General features: G+C 35.0%; 4 protein-coding genes across 10 annotated transcripts in view; 2 read left to right on the top strand and 2 right to left on the bottom strand.

Moving 5' to 3' along the window:
* The window catches only part of LOC128890270 (dopamine receptor 1), a 53,847-nt gene extending 50,451 nt beyond the window's left edge, over positions 1–3,396 (top strand). Inside the window, exon 7 of the mRNA XM_054148607.1 lies at positions 322–3,396. Within this exon, the coding sequence (XP_054004582.1) occupies positions 322–606 (285 nt within the window). The 3' untranslated portion in view covers positions 607–3,396. The remainder of the gene's footprint in view (positions 1–321) is intronic.
* Positions 3,397–3,404: 8 nt separating this feature from the next.
* LOC128890216 (methionine--tRNA ligase, mitochondrial) lies at positions 3,405–7,379 on the bottom strand. 4 transcript variants are annotated; one of them, XM_054148534.1, is made up of 10 exons: positions 7,364–7,379; positions 7,142–7,286; positions 6,986–7,065; positions 6,689–6,877; positions 5,497–5,658; positions 5,121–5,395; positions 4,813–5,044; positions 4,501–4,727; positions 4,158–4,392; positions 3,405–4,047 (listed from the first exon to the last, which is right to left on the bottom strand). In XM_054148534.1, the coding sequence occupies exons 4-10, from the start codon at positions 6,846–6,848 to the stop codon at positions 3,491–3,493; spliced, it is 1,848 nt and encodes a 615-aa protein (XP_054004509.1). In that variant the 5' UTR covers positions 6,849–6,877; positions 6,986–7,065; positions 7,142–7,286; positions 7,364–7,379; the 3' UTR covers positions 3,405–3,490. The 4 variants fall into 4 exon arrangements, with proteins under 4 accessions (XP_054004509.1, XP_054004490.1, XP_054004518.1 ...); XM_054148515.1 differs by having other exon boundaries at positions 6,689–7,065; XM_054148543.1 differs by lacking the exon at positions 7,364–7,379 and having other exon boundaries at positions 6,986–7,286.
* A 644-nt stretch (positions 7,380–8,023) lies between these two features.
* Positions 8,024–12,882, top strand: LOC128890254 (casein kinase I). Its single transcript, XM_054148582.1, has 7 exons — positions 8,024–8,228; positions 8,349–8,468; positions 9,512–9,621; positions 9,731–9,953; positions 10,045–10,338; positions 10,421–10,703; positions 10,934–12,882. The coding sequence occupies exons 1-7, from the start codon at positions 8,208–8,210 to the stop codon at positions 10,942–10,944; spliced, it is 1,062 nt and encodes a 353-aa protein (XP_054004557.1). The 5' UTR covers positions 8,024–8,207; the 3' UTR covers positions 10,945–12,882.
* LOC128890198 (dynactin subunit 1) lies at positions 12,833–20,334 on the bottom strand. Of its 4 annotated transcripts, XM_054148477.1 has the most exons (11): positions 19,909–20,334; positions 19,681–19,838; positions 19,530–19,556; positions 19,331–19,390; positions 18,639–18,783; positions 18,123–18,185; positions 17,035–17,172; positions 16,828–16,965; positions 14,061–16,718; positions 13,818–13,979; positions 12,833–13,742 (listed from the first exon to the last, which is right to left on the bottom strand). In XM_054148477.1, exons 1-11 carry the CDS (start codon positions 20,074–20,076, stop codon positions 13,527–13,529), a joined length of 3,933 nt encoding a protein of 1,310 aa, XP_054004452.1. In that variant the 5' UTR covers positions 20,077–20,334; the 3' UTR covers positions 12,833–13,526. The 4 variants fall into 4 exon arrangements, with proteins under 4 accessions (XP_054004452.1, XP_054004468.1, XP_054004461.1 ...); XM_054148493.1 differs by lacking the exon at positions 18,123–18,185; XM_054148486.1 differs by lacking the exon at positions 19,331–19,390.
* Between the last annotated feature and the right edge of the window lie 9 nt (positions 20,335–20,343).

Genomic DNA, 20,343 nt, shown 5'->3' with positions numbered 1-20,343 from the left:
CCTCGGACAACATTTTCGCTAAGGAAAAAGTTGTTTCAAATCACCTCCCGAACCACCTCTTTCAAGGTGTTACAACATTTTTGGGACACCCTGTAAACATGAAAACCGCGTAAAGAAAGCAAACATGGCCGCTGAACGGATTTTACCCGCTTTCGCGTTTCCGCCATTACGAGAACATGTTGAAGACGCTAAAAAATTCGAATGTCTGCTCTCTTGAAATCATCGTTTTGTACGAGTCGAAGCGTTTGCGAAATGCTTTTAGCGTTACGCTTTTATCGTTGAGAGACAGAAAAAGAAACTAAGAAAACGAATCTGTAACAGGTACTCACTTGGCTCGGCTACAGCAACTCGGCCTTCAACCCGATCATCTACAGCATCTTCAACACAGAATTCCGAGAGGCGTTCAAAAGGATCCTCACAAAAGGTGCACGGGCTCGCGGAAATCAACCGTCGACCAGTGAATGCGGCGAATTTCGGTCCGTGGTTGTCCAGAAACGAAACGGATCCATGATCGAATGCAATATTAGCCCGCGATCGAGTGCGGATAGTTGTCAAGTCGGAATAATGGGGCAAAGACACCGCGACACTATCGTGAGTGCGATATAACTGAACTCGAGTTTCTCTTTCGGATGTATCGATCTTCCTATCGAGCGCTATTCGCGTTGGTAAACACTGGGCCGCGCTCTTGGTCTCGTATTCCTGGATTCTCACGAACTGTACACAAATTTTTCACCACGGCTGGTTCGACCCTTTACAGTTCGCTACGTTATTTTCACGATAATAGATTTCACGTGTTATAATGTAATCGGATTCGAACAGATCTATTCAATTCAATGGTCGCAAATTTCAAATACACCATGATTTAATAGTACACCAAGAAGAAGAAAAGACCACGTAATACATGAACGTTAAGTATGCTACAGCGATTGGGCGAGTTTCGAAGTTTCGATTTGGGAAATTATTTTAATGCGATATCGAATCTGGAATGTTTGGTCACATTATCCTAGCATAAAGTGTGTATAGTCACCGGTAGGGATCTTGTGAGGTCGTAAAGTCGGTCGGACATCGATCTTTACAATTTAAGTCGACCGCAATTAGTAATCTGACACCTTTTTAGACAAGGACAGAGCTAGACTTTTCGTTCAGGGCCGTATGGTATCAGAATTAGGATGTTCATATCTCAACTTTTTTCTTCTTATGTATGTTCACACATAATTCTGTTGGCCGACTTATTGAAAATACTGTGGTAGGTAGGAACATAGTTAACCAATCATCGTCAAGAATTTTCGGTTTTTCCAATTTGGAAAAACCCGCGTAGCAAACATCAAGTCTTGGGGCCCCGGGGTGTAACGTGGGCATGTACAGGGTGTCTAAAAAATGTTGTAACATCTTGAAAGAGGTGGTTCGGGGGGTGATTTGAAACAACTTTTTCCTTAGCGAAAATATTGTCCGAGGCTTCATTGAGGAGACATTAACGGAAAACACTGACCAATCAGAGCGCGTGGTTACCGTTGGAGCGGCCGCGATAGCGAAGGCTACGAGCTAAGCGGCCACGCTTGTACGCGACCAAGCGACTGGACGTGCATCGAAGGACATTGACGCAGCCGCTTAGCTCGTAGCCTTCGTTACCACGGCCGCTCCAACGGTATACGCGCGCTCTGATTGGTCAGTGTTTTCCGTTAATATCTCCTCAACGAAGCCTCGGACAACATTTTCGCTAAGGAAAAAGTTGTTTCAAATCACCTCCCGAACCACCCATTTCAAGGTGTTACAACATTTTTTTGGACACCCTGTATATTTTAGAGCCGCGTCATCTCTGTCGTCCTACGGATCAATTACCTGGGCCAATAAAGCAATAACTACTGTTTCGGTTTACGACCTCACAAGATCCCTTCCAGCGACAGTACGTAAGTCAACATCTCGTGTTAACGTGTAAATCTGGTCGATCGAATCGGAAAATCGTTGAATCAAAATTCCGGTAAATAGTTTAAATTCTTTTTTAAAGGGTCGAACACTGCTTGCATTCTACTACTAGCCCGCGAAAACTTATGGAACGTTTAGAACAGCAATTATAAATATCAACGTTAACCGTAACGATAAAGTTTGTCGTTTACTTATTCAAGCAAGATATTACACAATCTACGAAATTTTGTCGTAATACAGAGCACGTTATTGAACTTTTCCTTTATGAATTTGCCAAATAACGTAATTATCGATCGTATCGTATTCGAATACAACAAAAAAAAAGACTAATGCAGAGTGTTAAAAAATCTGAACTTGTACTTGCCATAATCGAAACTTGAACATTCTACAAATTGGTTTTCGCGAAACCAAAGGTTCATATAACACAATTTGTTCTGTATTTTTAAACAGATATAATATGCCGTAAAAATGTACAGATATCGTATCGCCCTAAGCAATAGAATTATCTACATATCGAACATACTAGGGAAAGTTCAATGTTGTCTCAATCCCTCCGTTTCGGCGCTAAAAACTGAAATCGATATTAATTATGGCTTAGGATGAACGACGAAAATTCCGTATGAATTTTTTTACTCAGTATTTTTTATCCATAAACGGTGAAAGGTGACGAAACTTGTCGGTATAAGCAATCGATTAAGAGGAAAATTAAAGACAATCACCAAAAGGTAGTTCAAAACATATCCATGAGACATAATCCACCCACGATTAAAAAAAATAATAAATAAATAAACGAGAGCTGTGTAGAAATTCAACAGGAAGATACCAGTTTGAAATAAAAAAGAGAAAAAAAAACAGATTTATTCGTAGAGAAATTCGAGTGTAGGTATTTAGAATAACGTTCTCATAAAGCAATTGTAATTATGAAATCATGTTGATAGCGCATCTACGACGTAAAGCTGGATGTTACGCGGAGCACTAATAGTAACGTCTGTCGAATCGTAGCTTATTAGTATTAGAACTGCGGCGAAACCCGCACAGATTCATTTTCCATCTTGTAAATAGACATTTATTTATTTTTCTATTTGACGGGACACCCAGTCGCGATCCACGTATTTTATGCATTTTAAGCGATGTTTCGTTTAGGTGCTAACGTAACGCAAAATCACGTGTAACCCGTCGAATCTAACTCGAATCTGCGTAATATATTCCAAACGAAAGAAATCCTCGCGAAAGGCTACCAGCGCTCACGATGTTTCGTCGAGCCACTTCCATACATCTATATCTACGCTGCAAAGTGCATTGCATTCCGACTAGAGAGAGAAGCGGATGTTAGGAATATATATCATAGTAAATTAAAAAGAGGCCATTAAACGACTAAGTCTCCCTTGTCGGAGTGACATGTGCACGATGTTCATGTATACTAATGATATGTTTGAATGACCGTTCTCTGTAAATATATTAGCGTAAGACTTCCACGCGGGTGTTAAATTTGAAATGTTTTATTACAACCTTATCCTGCATCGATCTATACCCACCAATTGGTATTGAAAATCCACTCGATACATTTTTAATTTATTTTTTTAAATAACAATTCATTTCGTAGTACAGTACGATTTGTTCCATTTAAAGAATCTGTTATGTGAAGTGGTGTTGTTTCGTTCCAACTACGATTTGATCTTGGCATTTGAAACGAATCCAGGATAGTAGAAGCTACTCTTGGGATTATTGGGTATAATATCGTAGCGGCCACCCGTACACTTTCTAAACTAAGAGATATCACAGCTTCGAGTTCTTTGGCTGAGTTAAAGTTACTAGATTCGCGTAAACACCATGGTTTATGGTGGTTGAACATTTGATTTGAAATGTGTAACATATTCATGACAGTATCTACTACGTTATGCAACTGACATTCCTCATAAAACACTCTGGTTTTTTCACCTATTACTTCCAGAGTTTTTATATTTTCAATAGCTGCTTTGGATTTTAAAACTTCTATATAGGTGCTTGGGCAAGGTATCGTTCTGTTCGGATTGATACTTTTACCCAAACATCGATTAATTAAGTTTCCCATGTTATTGGCAAGTTCGGCATTTAATAAGTTCTGAATTTTTTTAGCATTATAGTCTGAAAATAGGAAACGAAGTGTCAAACGTTAAAATAAACATCGTTATCTTTGCGGCGAATAAAAGGAATTACATATAAATATATATAGTAATGTTATACATTTGCCTTACTTGCATTCGAATGTAGTACCGCTTGACGCAAGAGGAAATACCTTAAACCTTCTGGTGTGTAATTAGTCATAGCTTCAAATGGAGAAATCACATTTCCTCTAGATTTTGACATTTTCAGATCATCGATAGTCCAGTGCCCGTGACATAAGAGTTTCTTTGGTGGTTCGAGGCCAGCACCTATCAAAAATGCTGGCCAATATATGCCATGAAATTTCAATATATCTTTTCCTACAACCTATTTATAAACATTGTTAGATTTTAACAATGATTTCCTGAATTTTAAATGCTTTATAATATTATTAAATTATTTTATATTAAAATAAAGTAAAGTTACCACATTTACCTGTATGGATGGTGGCCAAAATTGTTTAAACGAACTATCCGGATAGTTTACCCCAGTTAAATAATTCACTAATGCATCAAACCATACATATATGGTATGAGAGTTATCATTCGGAGTAGGAATTGCCCAGGGCACTCTGCTAATAGGTCTAGAAATACTTAAGTCTTGTAGATCTTCGATCCAATTCAACAACGTATTACGATATATTGCCGGTTGTACTGTATTTTCTAAATACAGTTTTGTATATTAAAATAACGATTTTCTTCAATAAAAACAAATTCATTCAATCAAAGGAGTTGTAAATAGATATACCATTCTTCAGCCAATATTTTAAATCATCTTTGAAAGAAGTAAGCCGAAATTTGTAATTATCTTCTTCGGTCCACTCCACAGGATTCCCAGATTCGTTTGATACTTGTATAATATTTCCAGCTTTATCTTTCTCTTCTATTAATTCTGTATCCGAGACAAAAGTTTCATCCAATGTACTGTACCATCCAGAATATCTTCCTAAGTAAATGTGCCCTCTTTCTTCTAAACAATTCTGGAAGTTTTCAAATTTTTATTGCACAGTTAATATAATATTAAATATAAGACTGTTACTTGAATAGTTTAACAACCCAAAAATGATGAACTGCATTCATATGTCGTTGGTCAGTTGTTCTAATAAATTCTGAATATTTAATACCAAATACATGACACATTTCTAGGAATTTCAATGATATTTCAGTGCAATATTCATGCGTTAGCATATCCGCTGCTTTTGCAGCATTCTCAACTTTAGTACCATGTTCATCTGTTCCCGTGTTTAGAAATACAGAATGTCCTAACATAGAATTAAATCTAGCCATAGCATCTGCCAAAACTGCAGTATAAAGATGTCCAATATGTGGTCCTAAAAGTAGGGAAGATAAAAATCAGTATGTTTCAACAGAAAGCATCTATGCATATATATTTCTATACAAAACAAATTTTTCTATATTTATAATTGCATACCAGCATTAACATAAAATATAGGTGTAGTGATGTATGTGTTCTTAATCGCATTATCATAGAAATTGTTTTTACTAATATGAGACCACGACGATTGTATTTTAGTTTTCAAGAATGGAAAGGTCCACAAGGATTGTACAGAAGACCTTGTTAAATGAACTGCAACTAGAATTCAAATTTATATACCATTAAAATTAATTAAGATACCATAAGAACAGAATATGTTACATGAAACATTTAAAATAAAATCAAAATCATAGCAGTGTTATTCAATTCTTAAATAAACAACATCATGTAAATCTTTCATTTTTTAAACATTTATTCTGATAGCACTATATACAAATTCATTATATCGATAATATGCAATAAAAGATAAATACAATTTTTATACATAAACATTCAATTGGTAGGCAATTCAAATTGTATTGTTTCTAACTGTGCCACAAGATCCATGTGCTTGAATTTATCAGGCTTATTAGTAAATGTCTCTAATAATTGTAATCTCTGAGGATTGTCTGTACAGTAGTATAACTGTAACTCATTTGCTAAGCATTGTGCTTCTTGTACACTGATAGTTTTTGTATCAAATTCGCCTCGCATTAGCACAATTTCTTTATTCTCTTTAAGATCGGTATAATGCAACATAGTTAAACATTCCGGTGCATTTTCTTTGTGTGTCTGGTACCACAAAAGTGGTGTCATATGAACCTCGAATCCAAAAAATTGAATGACAATAAATTCATATCCTTGTTTTCTAGGTAATGGTAATAAAAATGTAGGATATCGTTTTCCACGTTCAAACATTTTATCAAATTGACCTGGTGTCAATACCCCAGATATACAATCCTTTTGTTTATGATAATCTTTCCAAATACTTATAATCTCTTCCCTTGTTTTATCTTGGATCATGTCTACTTTCATAATGCTATTTAATTCTGCTCGACGAGGTTGATTAATTTGATCCAAATGTGGTTTTGCTTGACTTTGATAAAAATTACACTCTTGTTCTTGTTTCTCTTCAATCGAATAACATACTTATTAACAGAATAAAATAGACATATGATACTTACAACTAGTTAATAATAATAGACTATTTTATTGTTCAAATAGTTGAATCGACTTACATTTACATTTTAATAGTAAACACAAATCGTTTAATTTTTAAACATGCCTAAATACTATATAGGTTATATACCTTTCGCTTTTCGTTCTTTCTTTTCTTGATTTTCGGCACGTTGCAAAAACTCTTCCGGACAAGTCTTCTGAAACTTCGCTATTTTTTCAGCATACTTGTCAAAATAAGGATTCTTTTGGAGATCATTTAAAACTTTGTCAAGTTTCGATCGACTTGTCATGATGAATCGTTTGTTACTACTTCTCGTTTCTATACAAACATTTTTCATAAATATCGACGACGACAATCGTATTGTATATCGCAAAGATATTGCCATTGATCGTTTAAAATTTAATAAGAAACTATGTAGTTACATACAACAATTCCGCGGCAAAACAATGCACATTAAGTAACGTATCCTTTTCATCAGTTTAGGTTGGTTTAGGTGTCGCTGAAAACTTTACGAAATTGCGAACTGTCAATACTGCCATGTACGTAGTTGTTTTATTTTTTTGCAAACGGAAAATTGCTTACGACGTTTTCCATTTAAATGTTTTCTCTGTTCAAGATGATAAACATTTAAGAAATGAAAAATCATCTTACATACGCAAAAGACATTTCATATCAATCCATTCAGTCCTAATAAGTAGCACAAGGTTCCGGTACATCAGTAACGTATCTATACAAAAGGACAAATCGCTTAAAACACGATGACACGTTTGACCTATATTACGTACAAAGCATAGACATACGTACAACAAAAATTATGTTCGTTATCTTGCGATACTTTAAACATTTTTTTTATATACTTTACAATCTTTTTATTATCAACTGTTATATCAATCGTTTTTTGTAAGAAATAACAAAAACTTAGAAATTTATTACAATTCATGATAAATATTTTAGTACCAAGCGAGGGGAAGCATATTTTAAATTAAAACACATTTAAATGTTTATATCTACACTGTCGATGACTACCAATTTTAAACAATGTATGAAAAAAATTGATGAAAAGTTTCTGATTTATATTCCCCGTATATTCCACTGTTTTTTTTTTGTTTTTTTGTTTAATTCTTAAACGATCAATTTCAGCTTACGATATTAAAAAACGTATTTGAAAGAACAACGAAGAGGAAAAAAGAATCAATTAAGAAATATGATTCGCTGGAAGAACTTTAATGACAATATCGACACGGCCCTGAGGAAAATCTAGTACCGCATTCAAGCGAGTCACTTCATTACAATTAAATTTCGCGGCGATTCCAAATTTACGGCCACGATCATATTAAATTTGTCTGGATTATTAAAATAAAAGATTTGTAGTGGATCGGATCGAAAGGATATCGCGATTAATTGGCGAGTATCCGTTGATAAGGACTCTGACTTGAATAACGCCCGCCGTGACGCATCGTTTCCGCAACGTCAGTCGCTCTCGTGCCTCTAGCGAAAGGGAAAATGTCGGCGTGTTAATGGGGTTTTGTTGTGCTAGGTAGAGAGTGTGACTTTTGGCCACAGTTTCCTCTCCATATTTTTTAACGAAGAGTAAATCCACCATCAATACGGCACCGAGAAGCATCAACATCATCGTGTTTGCCACTAAATGGCGTATATCTCGCAGCGGGTACGCTCAGTACTTTAAATCAGGTTTGATTCCGACGTGAGCCAAGTCGCAGAGGTCCGCCGTCGGTTCTAGCGGAGGGTAGACAGAAATTGGGAAGCAAAGAGTAATATGTCGTTGCAGTTGGCGATGTCAGTAGCGAAGAACGACTTTATCGTGGGTGGCAAGTACAGGCTGATGAGGAAGATCGGCTCGGGATCCTTCGGCGACATATACCTCGGTATCAACATCGCTAATGGCGAGGTAAGGAGTACCGTTTCGTACGAGACGGCCTGTGTCCAGCACGCCTTCCTTCTCATATTTCCCACTTCCTATTTCTTTCTCGAGGAAGCCCCCTTTTTTAACGAGCATTTCATCATATGTGTACCGCGAACAAGTATTTTCCTAACGCCAACATTAAGCTTTTCTTGAAATATGTTTTCTACGATATTGTGTTGTTGGTTGCATCAACTATCCGTTGTTTTTTCTTAGAAAATCTGCAAACAGAAGTTATTCGTTCTAACGAAGTTGTGTTTACGTGGTTGTTACGGCGAATTCGATGATTATTTTTAACGTTCTCGCGTATAGTTCTATCTGCGTATTAAAACGTTTATTCAGCTTTTTGCAATAACATTAACCTCAGTATGTAAAAGAGAATATTGCCATAAACATTTTTTTACTCGAGATAATCATTAATCACGGTTTAGTGTTTTTAACCCAAATACATGGTTGCAATAATCACATGAAAATAATTTTAATAGCCTATTAATGATCATCAGAAATATATATCTGTACAGTCGAAATTTTTCTATTGCAAATGCCAGTTGTCTATAATTGTTGTTTGTACTATAAATTTGCTCAATGCACTTATACTACTTTTATTTTCTGACACAAAGACTTCTTTTCATTTCCTTTCATAATTATATTTTACGCTTACATATATAACACAACTTTTATCATACTATAGTAAAAATAATTACATGCATTAGTAATGTAGAACAAAAATAATAAAATATTTGAATATCGCAAACATATGTTTATAGATCTTATTTATATAAAAATTTTAAACATCAAAAGTCTTATGGTACTAATATAACTATATTTTAAAGAAAATGGATTTCTGGTAAATGTTTAATATTTTAGTGAAAATCAGTGAATTAAGATCTATAAAGAAAAGAATATGAATTTATTCAATTAATTATGTCAAGTATAAATAACTGATTGAAAATTTGCAATATATATTCTATACAAACATATTAAACACCTTTTATAACAAATTAAATCATGCATGTTATGTGTCATTTTAGGAAGTTGCTGTTAAATTGGAAAGTATCCGTGCTCGACATCCACAACTCTTATATGAGTCGAAATTATACAAAATTTTAAACGGGGGTGTAGGGATACCTCATATACGTTGGTAATTATCATTTCTCATGTATTGTTTAAATTGAAATAAATTTAAAATGAAATAGCCTTTTCTAGTATTGTATGGATTTTCTATAGATATGTTTTGTTGTGAAATATAGGTATGGACAAGAGCGGGAATACAATGTACTTGTATTGGACCTTCTTGGTCCATCTCTTGAAGACCTCTTTACGTTTTGTTCAAGAAGATTTACAATTAAAACAGTTTTGATGTTGGCAGACCAAATGATTGGTAGGATCGAATACGTTCATTGTAAACATTTTATTCACAGAGATATCAAGCCAGATAATTTTTTAATGGGCATCGGTCGTCACTGTAACAAGGTATTGTTTTAATTTTTATATTCAGTGTTTATTTCTGCACTGTTTATGAAATTTTAGTGAAAAGTGATGTTGGTAATTTACAAAATTTCAGCTGTTTCTTATTGATTTTGGATTAGCTAAAAAATACAGAGATAATCGTACAAGACTACATATTATATATCGAGAAGACAAAAATTTAACAGGCACGGCAAGGTATGCGTCAATTAATGCACATCTTGGAATAGAACAGAGTCGTCGCGATGATATGGAATCGCTTGGATATGTGCTTATGTATTTCAATCGAGGATCTTTGCCCTGGCAAGGACTCAAAGCTGCTACTAAGAAACAAAAATATGAGAAAATAAGTGAAAAAAAGATGTCCACGCCTGTAGAAGTTTTATGTAAGGTATGTTCTATGTTTGCAAGTAGTAGTATTTTCTGTCAAAGACAATATATGATATTTAAATTGAATAATTGTTTGTACTTAGGGATTTCCTGCCGAATTCGCCATGTATTTAAATTATACGCGAGGTTTACGTTTTGAAGAAAGTCCAGATTACATGTATCTTCGTCAACTTTTCCGTATACTTTTCCGTACGTTAAATCATCAATACGACTACACATTTGATTGGACGATGTTAAAACAAAAAGCAACAAGTAGCAATGGCACTAGTGGAGCAGCTACAGGTGGTCCAGGTCCAGCCACTCCTGGTACTCAGGGGCAAGGACAAGCCCAAGGTCAGCTACCAGGCCTGACCAACCCTCAACCAGGTGTCCATTTTATGTTCCAAGTGATACTATATATGTTTCAAATGTTGTGTTTTAGTAATATAATCACTCAGATTTTTTTATAAATAGATACGTAAATTTTTGTTTTCTATCCCTGTTATCTTCATAGAATCCAGAGGGAAAAGTAGCATTAGTATTAATACGTGTTTTTATAGTCATATTTATATAGTTTGTTTATCTATTCTTATATGTATCTTTAATATTTGTTTCAGGAGCACGTTAAGACTATAATCACTTGTCGTTGCATCAATCCTATTTGCAGTCGCTAGTGTCCAAGATCAGGTACACGACTTTGTACGAATACCATGCAAAGAGTCAAATCAATCAACCTTCTAAGTTTACACAAAGGAGGAATTCTGCGATTACAAGCGTATCGTACATAGAAAGAGGACAATGCCACAAATACACGTTACTGAATTCACTGGTCAGTGAAAGCTTCAGTGTATTGTCAGTGCTTAGAGTTTTGGTTGATCCACCTCTTTGGGCTTAAAATCCAAGTGAGATCAAGCAGAGGTGGCTTGTTCTTATTTTGTTATTACCTATTTAATTCACCGTTGATAATAATTGAAATAAAGGTTATGATGCCCCAAAGACCTTTGTAAAAGAGTACACGTAACGGTGTAACGTGTGATTTAATCGAAAATTCGACGTATAATTTTCATAGAAAGAAAGAGAGAACATTTTGACCATTCTTAAACATTCGGGGTAATTAAGTACATTATATAAAATTTGATATCTATTCTGCAAATAGAAAAAGAAACTATGTGAGAATGTGTGAATGATTATGCGAATGTATGGGAGAAAGTATATAAATAAATGTACTGAGAGATAAATACAGTTTGTTGCTTCCCAATTTTGGTTTTATTCTCAGTACAATATAGTATAAATATAACGTGTGGAACTTCGAAAGAAATGTTAATATTTGTCTTACATAAGCTACCATGTCAACAGTATCAAAGATTTTCCTTTGATATTCTTGACCCTGATAACAATTTTTTTTTTATATAAATATACATACATAATGTAACACATGGGCGTATATCCTGCGTACATACGAGTAAGTGGCAGTATCTCAAAAGTAAATACTGGCAAGTAATATTACAATATGTTAAGTGATAAAGTTCATTGCTTACTCTCTTTCTTTCTGTGATTATGTTTAGTCGATTATATTAAACAAAATTAAACAGACTTTTTTTGTACTGGAAATGGATTACAGGTTTACTTTTTAGTTGAATAAGTAAAATTGTGAAAAAATTTAATACATAAATAAGTCGTTATGTCGATTGAAAAGTAATCCTGTATTCAGATTCAGCCAAAGGACTTCTTCCGTATAGTTTTAATGGAAGAGACTGTGCAGTGGTATTCCCCGTGCTATTGCTTCAATGTTTATAACGCGTGACTTACAATTAGAGATCCGTAATCGATCAGTCAGTCGAATGTTAATATGTATAATGAATCCTCTTACGCGAAGTCACGTTACATACACCGATTAGCAAGGAGTTCGAGAAGACTTGTTTCTGTCACTGAAAGTTTTCGTTCACATTGACCATACTAGTTACGCCAATATTCATGTCCATATTCTAAGCACTACTTCCAAAACGATGTATAATCGATCATTGTTAACTCATCATGTCCCTATTGTGGAAACATTCTAAAGAAAACGTCCGGTCAGCCTTAGCGTGATCTACGGTACAAGGATGAACACGACTGGATCTTATGTCTACTATTGTATTTTGAACAGACAACTTTGTTCAATGGAGTTTTTGGACAGTGTTTAAGGAAAAGAGATATAACCATTAAATATCTTTGAGTGAATGTATAATTAATTATTATTATTATTATTTTTATTATTATTATTAGAAAAAAAGAGGGAATCAAAAAACACGAAATGAATGAGTAAAAGTGTGTATTACCATGCAGCGAGAATGAATGAACGAGTAAGTTAAAGAATAATTAATGATATATGCACTTATTACTATCTGGTATGTATATATGTATATATGCAGATAAGGTTTTATACGTGTGTATACATATATACATGTGTGTATGTATAATAAAATTGTGACAGTAATTAAGGAATACGTTATTTCATAAATAATGAAAGATACATCAACAGTTTATTGCTCTTTTAATCGCTATAAATAAAAACTGAAACATTGTATTATAGCGTTTATTTCATTAAGTGTTAGTTTTGATGCCAATACGCAATTATTATCGTTATCCAGAATGGTAAAAGTACATTGTTCAAAGTGTACGATAAAACTGCTCTAAAGAAACACGCAGTTTCTATGTTGCGATAATCTCGACACGTGGAATATGTAAAGGATATTTATGTAAATATTTTTAAGCCGTATATTTGACAATTCTTAAAAGATATACAGGAGCCACAAAGGTGCTGAACATTATCGTTCGCATTGTTAGTAATAATAACATTTGAATTTATAAAGTAACAAAATGCTGCAGTCTACTAGCAACGATGCACCGGTCATCGTGCTGTAGCCAATCGGAAATAAAGAAAACTCGCTCGCTCCAAAGTTACGTTATCGTTAGATTTAATCTGTTCCTTTCGTCAGATGCAAATTCATAATCGATTACGTGTTCTTCGTATACAAAATAGAGTAAATGTATACATATAAATACAATAGAATATGGATCATCTACCACAGACCATAGGCTGTGTAAAAACAAATATAAAACAAAGCTACAGATCAATACTTTCGTATTCCAGTCGGTTTTCGTGATAGCACATTTCGCTACGCTGAATACATAATGATAATATGAAATCTAAGTATTACAAATTAAGAATTAATAACACAGTAATGTATGAATTTTCCTAAGTTCTTGGGTTCCTACATTGACAGTAAAAACTTGTTCCGGACCATTATGAGGAATTGCGACTTCTGCAGCAAACAATTTACTCTCTTTCATCGCTGCTGCCATTTCACGATTTGGAAATACTGCGAAATTCGCTTCAGCCATTCCTCCTGCCGTTCTCTTTACAATTTCCTCGCGGACTTCACCCTAGAAATGATATACAACGTTTTACTTTCAGTTTGATATTACCGTAATACATTTCTTTAATAATTTGTGACTTACCACTAACTGATCAGCACGTTCTTTTAATTCTCTCATAACTATTTGACGTTGTAACAATTGGTAAATTGGCATTGCCTTTTTTAGTACTGGACCTTCCAAATCGGATGCTTTCTTTCGTCTCAAATCAGGAACAGTGGGGAACATCATAATTTGTTTAATATCCTGTGTATCAAAAAAAATAAATTTTCATTAGAAATTTAGAAAAATATGAGACACGATGCAAGTAACAATTTTTCAACTTACTTTGGTAAGATTGTTAGTCTTCTGTTTTAGTTCTTGAATTTTTACATCGGCCGATGTTGCTTTTGGCGGAAGTGTTATCGGATCCAAACTTTCTAATTTTGTACGTAATGCATTATACATTAATTTTTTCTTTTGTTGATTTTCACTATTCAAAGCTTCTTTGAGAGCACTTATTTCTTGTATTAAGAATTTATTGTCCACCGATTGAGGCCCTGATACTGTTGCAGCATTTCCAGTTATACTATCTGCTCCGGATACAGACATAGTCTTTTTTCCAATAGATTTTAATTTTTCCTTAAGTTGACCTCGTTCACTTTCCAAACTGTCGATATCTGTTTGAAGATGGTCCATCGTCTCTTCGAATTCCTTTTCTTTTCGTTTCAGTTGATTTTGAGCTTCCTCCAATTTTCTCTTCAACTTTTCTACGTTTAATTCATGCTCGTGTTGTTGCGTCGCAAGTTTCTTTTCAACAACATCTTTCCTTAAGATCATCTCACATAATTCATTTTGCTTTTCTCTCAGAGCCAATCTTGCTTCAAGTATATCGCTATCTCTGGTTTCCAATTTCCTACTAAGAACTTTCGTTTCTTCTGCCTCCTTTCTTGCAGCTTGTGCTCGTATCTTAATGGGCATTAAGGATTCACTCTCTGCACCTTGTTCCTGTTGTTGCGACAAGTGTCCACTTATCGCCAATTCATTTTCACATTCGGCCATTTTTTGTGCTAAATTGGCTGCCAATAGTTGTACGATCGACAAGCTTTCCTTAATTGTGGCTACAGGTCCTATATCTTCGGTATCGTACACTTTTTCACACGCTACAGAAGCCATCTCTTTTAATTTATCCGCACCGAGTCCTGTATCTAAGTCACCATTCGTTATAATTGCTTGTACAGCACTCTTTAACAATGTTTGTAACGTTTTCACAATCATCATTGCATGTCGATAACACGTAAACACCTGTTCACTGCAATCCTTATCCAATCCTAAATTAGATTCCGCCGCACGCAATGCGGTACCATGATCGGTCAATACTCGTCTTCTAGCTGATTTTAAGTGCTGTTGTATCACTTCGCAAGTCGTTTCCGCATGCTGACAAAGAAGACCTATGTCACCACCGTCCCCTTCAATTAACGTTTTAATCGCCGCAGCAATGGTTGTGATAGCATCGCAAGAACTGTCCAGCATTCTCGTACCATTAACCACCAAGCGAGCTTGGTTGATGGATTCCCCGAATAGTACAATAAACATAGTACAAAAGTATCCACAACATTTTTCGATAGCGTCCATCGGTAGGTTTTCATCCAATTGATCTCGTTTAGTTAATTCTATCAAGGAATCTAAAGATTTTTCTTGCGCGGCCATTTCCGGGTAAGCTGCGCCAGCTTTAAGTAACATTTCAGGGGTACAAACACTCAAGGCCGATTCGAAACAACCGAGGAACGTTTGCAATGCATACATGTACGAACAGAGATGTGATCTGAATGTATATTGTGCTACCGAATGACCCTTCACTACAGTTGCCCTGTCAACCTTGTCCAACGATCTATACTTGACTCGTACCTGCGATATAAGTATTTCCGTTTTCTGTATAATTCTTGGTATTAGAAGAAGCGTTAGAATAGCATCGTGATCTCCACCACGAACTAAGAATGCAGGAGGCATAAAGGATAATAAGTAGGCCACATGATTTTGTGCTTCTTCAGCTTCCAATCGCCGTAACTCAAGGTCAACTGCTTTTGTTTGAGCACGGGTTTCGGCGAAAGTCTTCTGGAAGTCTAAGATCTCTGCTAACTGTTGTTCCGCACCTCCCATTCCAAATTTAGAGGTTTCCGTTGATTGTACGCGTTGTTGTAGTTGCAAACATTGCTCTTGCAATTGTTGAGTGAGCTCGCGGAATTTAGTAATTGTTAGCTCACGATCCGCCAATGTTTCCAGAGCTGCGTCCCGATGTCGGTACGCATCACGGGCCGCTCCAAGAGCTAGATCCAATTCTTCGCGCAATTCTAATTCTAATTCTTTCGATGATTCAGCAAGTTGATCGGACATATCCTGTAAAGCTTCCAAATCTGATACAGCTTCCTCCAGTTCTGCAACTTTTTCTTCTAATGCCATTTTCTTTTCGCCAAGAACTTCGACCATTTCTTCAGCACCTAATGCGACATCGACCTGTTCTTGCAAGTCTGCTATCTGGTGTTCCATTTCTTCCACTCGTGCCGACAGTTTTTCTTTTGTGCGTCCTAACTCTAATATTTCCGATTTCTTTTGATCTAAATCTTTTTGAAGCTTCTGAAATTCATGCTTCTCGTGAGCGGAAAGATCTCGCATCCTAACCAGAGTTTCTCGTAAACGATTGTTTTGTTGTTCTAATTGTTTTACTTCATAATTTGAAGCTCCAGTAGCAGAGCCCCCTCCAGCAGCCCTCTCAGACATTTCTGTTCGTAATATTTCTAGATCTAACGTTTGTTCTTCTAATTTTTCCTTGAGTTGTTCCAATTCGATCTGTAACGTTTCAGCTTTTTCTTCGGCCATCTCTTTGTCTAATGTAGCCATTTCTACAGTTTCCGCGAGATCTGCCATTTCTTCTTGGAATTGTTCTCGAGCTATGTGCGCATCCCTTGCTTCTTGACGTGCCCGTTGAAGATCTCTTTGAAGACTAGCCTTATGTCATAAAATAAATAAGTAAACAACGTTCAAAATTAGTAGAAAATACATGGCGTTAGCTAAACAAAAAAAGACATTTATAAAATTCAGTCTGAATTCTAATTACTTGACTCTCCATAACTTTCGCCTTAAATTCCAGAAGTTGTTCGAATTGAAGCTTCGTTTTTTCGAAGTCTTTCATTCGTTCCTTATCTTGCATTCTTTTCACACGCAAAGTTTCCACTTTGTCGGTAAGGTCACGAACCTATAAATGTTCAAGTTAGATGTCTGACAAATGTAGTTCGAGGAAATAAACATTTTTCAAATGATCTACCTGAGATTTTAAGTTTTCATTCTCTTGTTGAAGTTGCAATTGTGACAGTTTCTCTTCTACCACATTTGCAGCTGCAGCAGAACCTGCCATTACTTGGCCAGGTACAAACTGTGGTTTTAATGTCTCTACAAAACCTGTCTAGATTGGAAACAAACAATAAATGAGACCATGGTCCAACGTAAATTGGGTGTTTCTTTTATTATCGCATTGGACAACGTACATACATATCGCAAATGAAATTCTTTGAGTTCTCTCGCATATACTTTACTCGCTGGTATACTTTAAAATGTCGTATTTCAAACAAATAATTTACGAGTGGTGTAAATAAATATAAAATATTTTATCTGCGGTAATGAAAAAAACACCCCATACTTCCTGTACAAAAACATTATGTTTTAGAAGAATGTTGTTTTTGTATGTACATTCAATAGAATTAGTCTATTTTAAAGTGATTAATGAGATTAATTGTAATAAAAGACACCAACAAGCTACACCGAATACTCTATTAGTTCTAACAAGTGTAGGAGATTCAATCGATGAATTGATCTGTGTTATATGACATTGGAATTTGCAGTAGGCACAATATTAACTAAATCAACTATCGTATCCTAACCATTTATAAGTATTAATTGCATTTGTATCAAGGATATCTAATTCTTGGTAAGTGATTAAAAGAAAGGAAAGGTTTAAGTAGTAGTATACCTTTATACCACAATGCTGACAAGTGCTTATTCGTAAAAAAAAGTTATTATTATCGCCTCGGTAATACGACTATAAGGGGAATTCAGCATCTAATTGTTAAAAAAAACAACTACATCTCTGAATACCCCTTCCTCTTAAGAGTTGTAGGGTATCAAAGCATCACAGAACTGAATTAACAAAGCGGATGCTTAATGCAACAGTGAATATGGTGGAGGATATATCAATTCCATAATCCATTAAGAACAGGTAAACCCATCAAAGTGCAATGATGCTAGTTGTTATGAAGTCATGTGTTACAATGCTTATGATCAACAAATAACTAGTATGAGAAAGTTTAAGGTCAGATGAGAAAAATTTAGATATTACAATTAATGAGTATTAATTACATTATTGTGATCATCTTGGGCCTTTGGCTTTTTGCCGGGAGGCGAGCTCGTGCTAGGGGACTTCTGAAACACGTACGTGCATTCCCATATGAATCATTCTGTGCCAACGAAATCATCTAACTTGTTCTCAAACTTTATAGTTTATCGTTTTATTTTTCTAAACATTTCCAAGAATCTCTCTGACAACGAAGTATATGCACTGAGAGGCATTTGTTACATTATTACCACATCACAGAATAAGATTCTCTAAATACAATAGCAGTAAACATGTAAATTACTTTGGATAGCCCAAAGATTCAAAGATAATAAAATCAATGACTTCTTATTAACTTGAACATGAAAATATATCATGTTAAAATGTATTTTTACATCTCATTTAAAACATTATACCATATATCCATGCCTTGTTGAATCCTCAGAATAATCCATTGATTGTGTTTACACAAATAAATGGTACATCAACTTATTATAATTGTCACTGCGAAAAGTATCATTTTTCATATAGAGAGACAATACCTCGATAAATGAAGCTCTTTTAGTAGAAGTGGGTGCCGGTATAAGCGATTCTCCTCCATCTTTACGTTCGTGTTGCGATCCAGATAAACTTTCTGTACTGGGTGCACTCAATAGTGTTCTGCTACCAGCCAAAGACAATCGTGAGCTGCAAAGATTATAGTTTTAATAACTTGTTTTGTTCAAATAACTTGAGTATTCACAATATCAAAACTAATACAATATAATATTTTGTAATGACATTAAAGTCACATATTCTTGCATATAAATCACGTAAAGTGTAGAAGTGTCGAACATCGATTAACAAAAGAACCTATAGACAATAAGCATAGATAAATTCGTACATTATTATAATACGAACAGAAAAGATAATAAATTAAAAGTAGCTACATACAAGTGGCTATAGAGATGGTACAAGAAAGAATCACAATGGGCCAACTGAGTGATGTATCTGTGTGTACTTGGTTTATTAGTTGTCATTGGTGAAAAACTTATTCGACTGTTGCTTCATTGGACTGAATTTTCAAAAATCCATTTCATAGATAAATATTTTATCTTTCTAGTGCATTTTTAAAATACTTCATATTGTAATACGGTAAACTAATTGCAATTATTTACCATTTGCACACATAAAAGCATTTAAACAATATGTTGAGACAGACACTTTTCAACGATCGATGTATACAAAGTCTTACCCAGAAAGCTTGTCAGATTGCTGCCGGGTAACATGCGCAGGAGATGTTTTTCTCCGTACTCTTTTATGACCAGCATACGAATTTTAAGAATCTATTAATTATACCTATCCTTTCTTTTAAATGATTACTACTGATATAAAAAACATTTCACATTTTATGGTAAATAATTTGAACCATTGTATAAAAAATAGAAACTTACGCAGTGGGTTCATTCCTTCGATGTGTACTAATAGAAGCATGAAATTTATATCAATATGGTTAATCATACTTGTACATATTATGCCAAGAATATTCTAGCAAACAGAATACCTAAAAGTAGGTGGATTGTAAGCAACAAACATGAGACATACCTATTTAACCGACTTCTAGCCCTTGCTACGCTGGCTTCATCCGGTGTAGTAGCACTACTACCTGCCGAAGATGGACTAACAGGTTCTGTTCTATTACCTGCTTCATCCAATAAAATAAGCTGGGACTGCCGTACAAACATTCCATGGTTTTCTGCACACTAGAGCAATGAAAAAAACTTTTTAGTTCCACTAAAAATTGAATCTCTTTTTTACATCCAAGTGTCTTACCTTAAAATATGAATGACCCTTAATAGTACCGTTGTTCTTTCCTTTCGGTTCATCGAGAATTACTCCAATCCATTTTCCCGAAGCAAAATTTGGGTGACCAATGTAAGCAATTTCTCCTTGACAGTCCTTGCCAGGAACCTCAACGCGTTGTCCGATTTTATAAGACATTTCAACTGTATCGAATTTTTATATGCGATTCTTTGCAAATACGTCCATTGATTCATCTAACCTAGTGTGATCTTTTTAAACCTTCCCTTCTATTTCACACATTCCCTTTACTCCAAAATAAATACTATGTATTAGGGTCGAAACTAAATATGACAACATATGACACGTTTTGACTCAACGAGGTGCAGAATCTGACAGGTCTGACAGAATAAACCTAGCATCCAAAGGAATAGTTGGGTGCATCCAGAAAGGCCACCGTTCATTAAG

This window comes from Hylaeus anthracinus, unplaced genomic scaffold, assembly GCF_026225885.1.
Source record: "Hylaeus anthracinus isolate JK02 unplaced genomic scaffold, UHH_iyHylAnth1.0_haploid 0, whole genome shotgun sequence".
NCBI lineage: Eukaryota > Metazoa > Arthropoda > Insecta > Hymenoptera > Colletidae > Hylaeus > Hylaeus anthracinus.
This window is presented reverse-complemented; position numbering and strand designations above follow the sequence as displayed.

Excerpts from the sequence above, each read along its gene's own strand:
- LOC128890216 (XM_054148515.1), bottom strand. The coding sequence starts at position 6,944 with ATGGCAATATCTTTGCGATATACAATACGATTGTCGTCGTCGATATTT. Across the intron at positions 5,659-6,688 it reads GAAAGAACGAAAAGCGAAAG|TTGCAGTTCATTTAACAAGG; the intron begins GTATATAACCTA and ends TTTGAATTCTAG. Across the intron at positions 4,728-4,812 it reads AAAATATTGGCTGAAGAATG|AAAATACAGTACAACCGGCA; the intron begins GTATATCTATTT and ends AACTGTATTTAG.
- LOC128890254 (XM_054148582.1), top strand. The coding sequence starts at position 8,208 with ATGGCGTATATCTCGCAGCGG. Across the intron at positions 8,229-8,348 it reads TGGCGTATATCTCGCAGCGG|TTGGCGATGTCAGTAGCGAA; the intron begins GTACGCTCAGTA and ends ATGTCGTTGCAG. Across the intron at positions 10,339-10,420 it reads CTGTAGAAGTTTTATGTAAG|GGATTTCCTGCCGAATTCGC; the intron begins GTATGTTCTATG and ends GTTTGTACTTAG.
- LOC128890198 (XM_054148477.1), bottom strand. The coding sequence starts at position 20,076 with ATGTCTTATAAAATCGGACAACGCGTTGAGGTTCCTGGCAAGGACTGT. Across the intron at positions 18,784-19,330 it reads CAATCTGACAAGCTTTCTGG|CTCACGATTGTCTTTGGCTG; the intron begins GTAAGACTTTGT and ends TAATCTTTGCAG. Across the intron at positions 13,743-13,817 it reads AACGTGCTGATCAGTTAGTG|GGTGAAGTCCGCGAGGAAAT; the intron begins GTAAGTCACAAA and ends TATCATTTCTAG.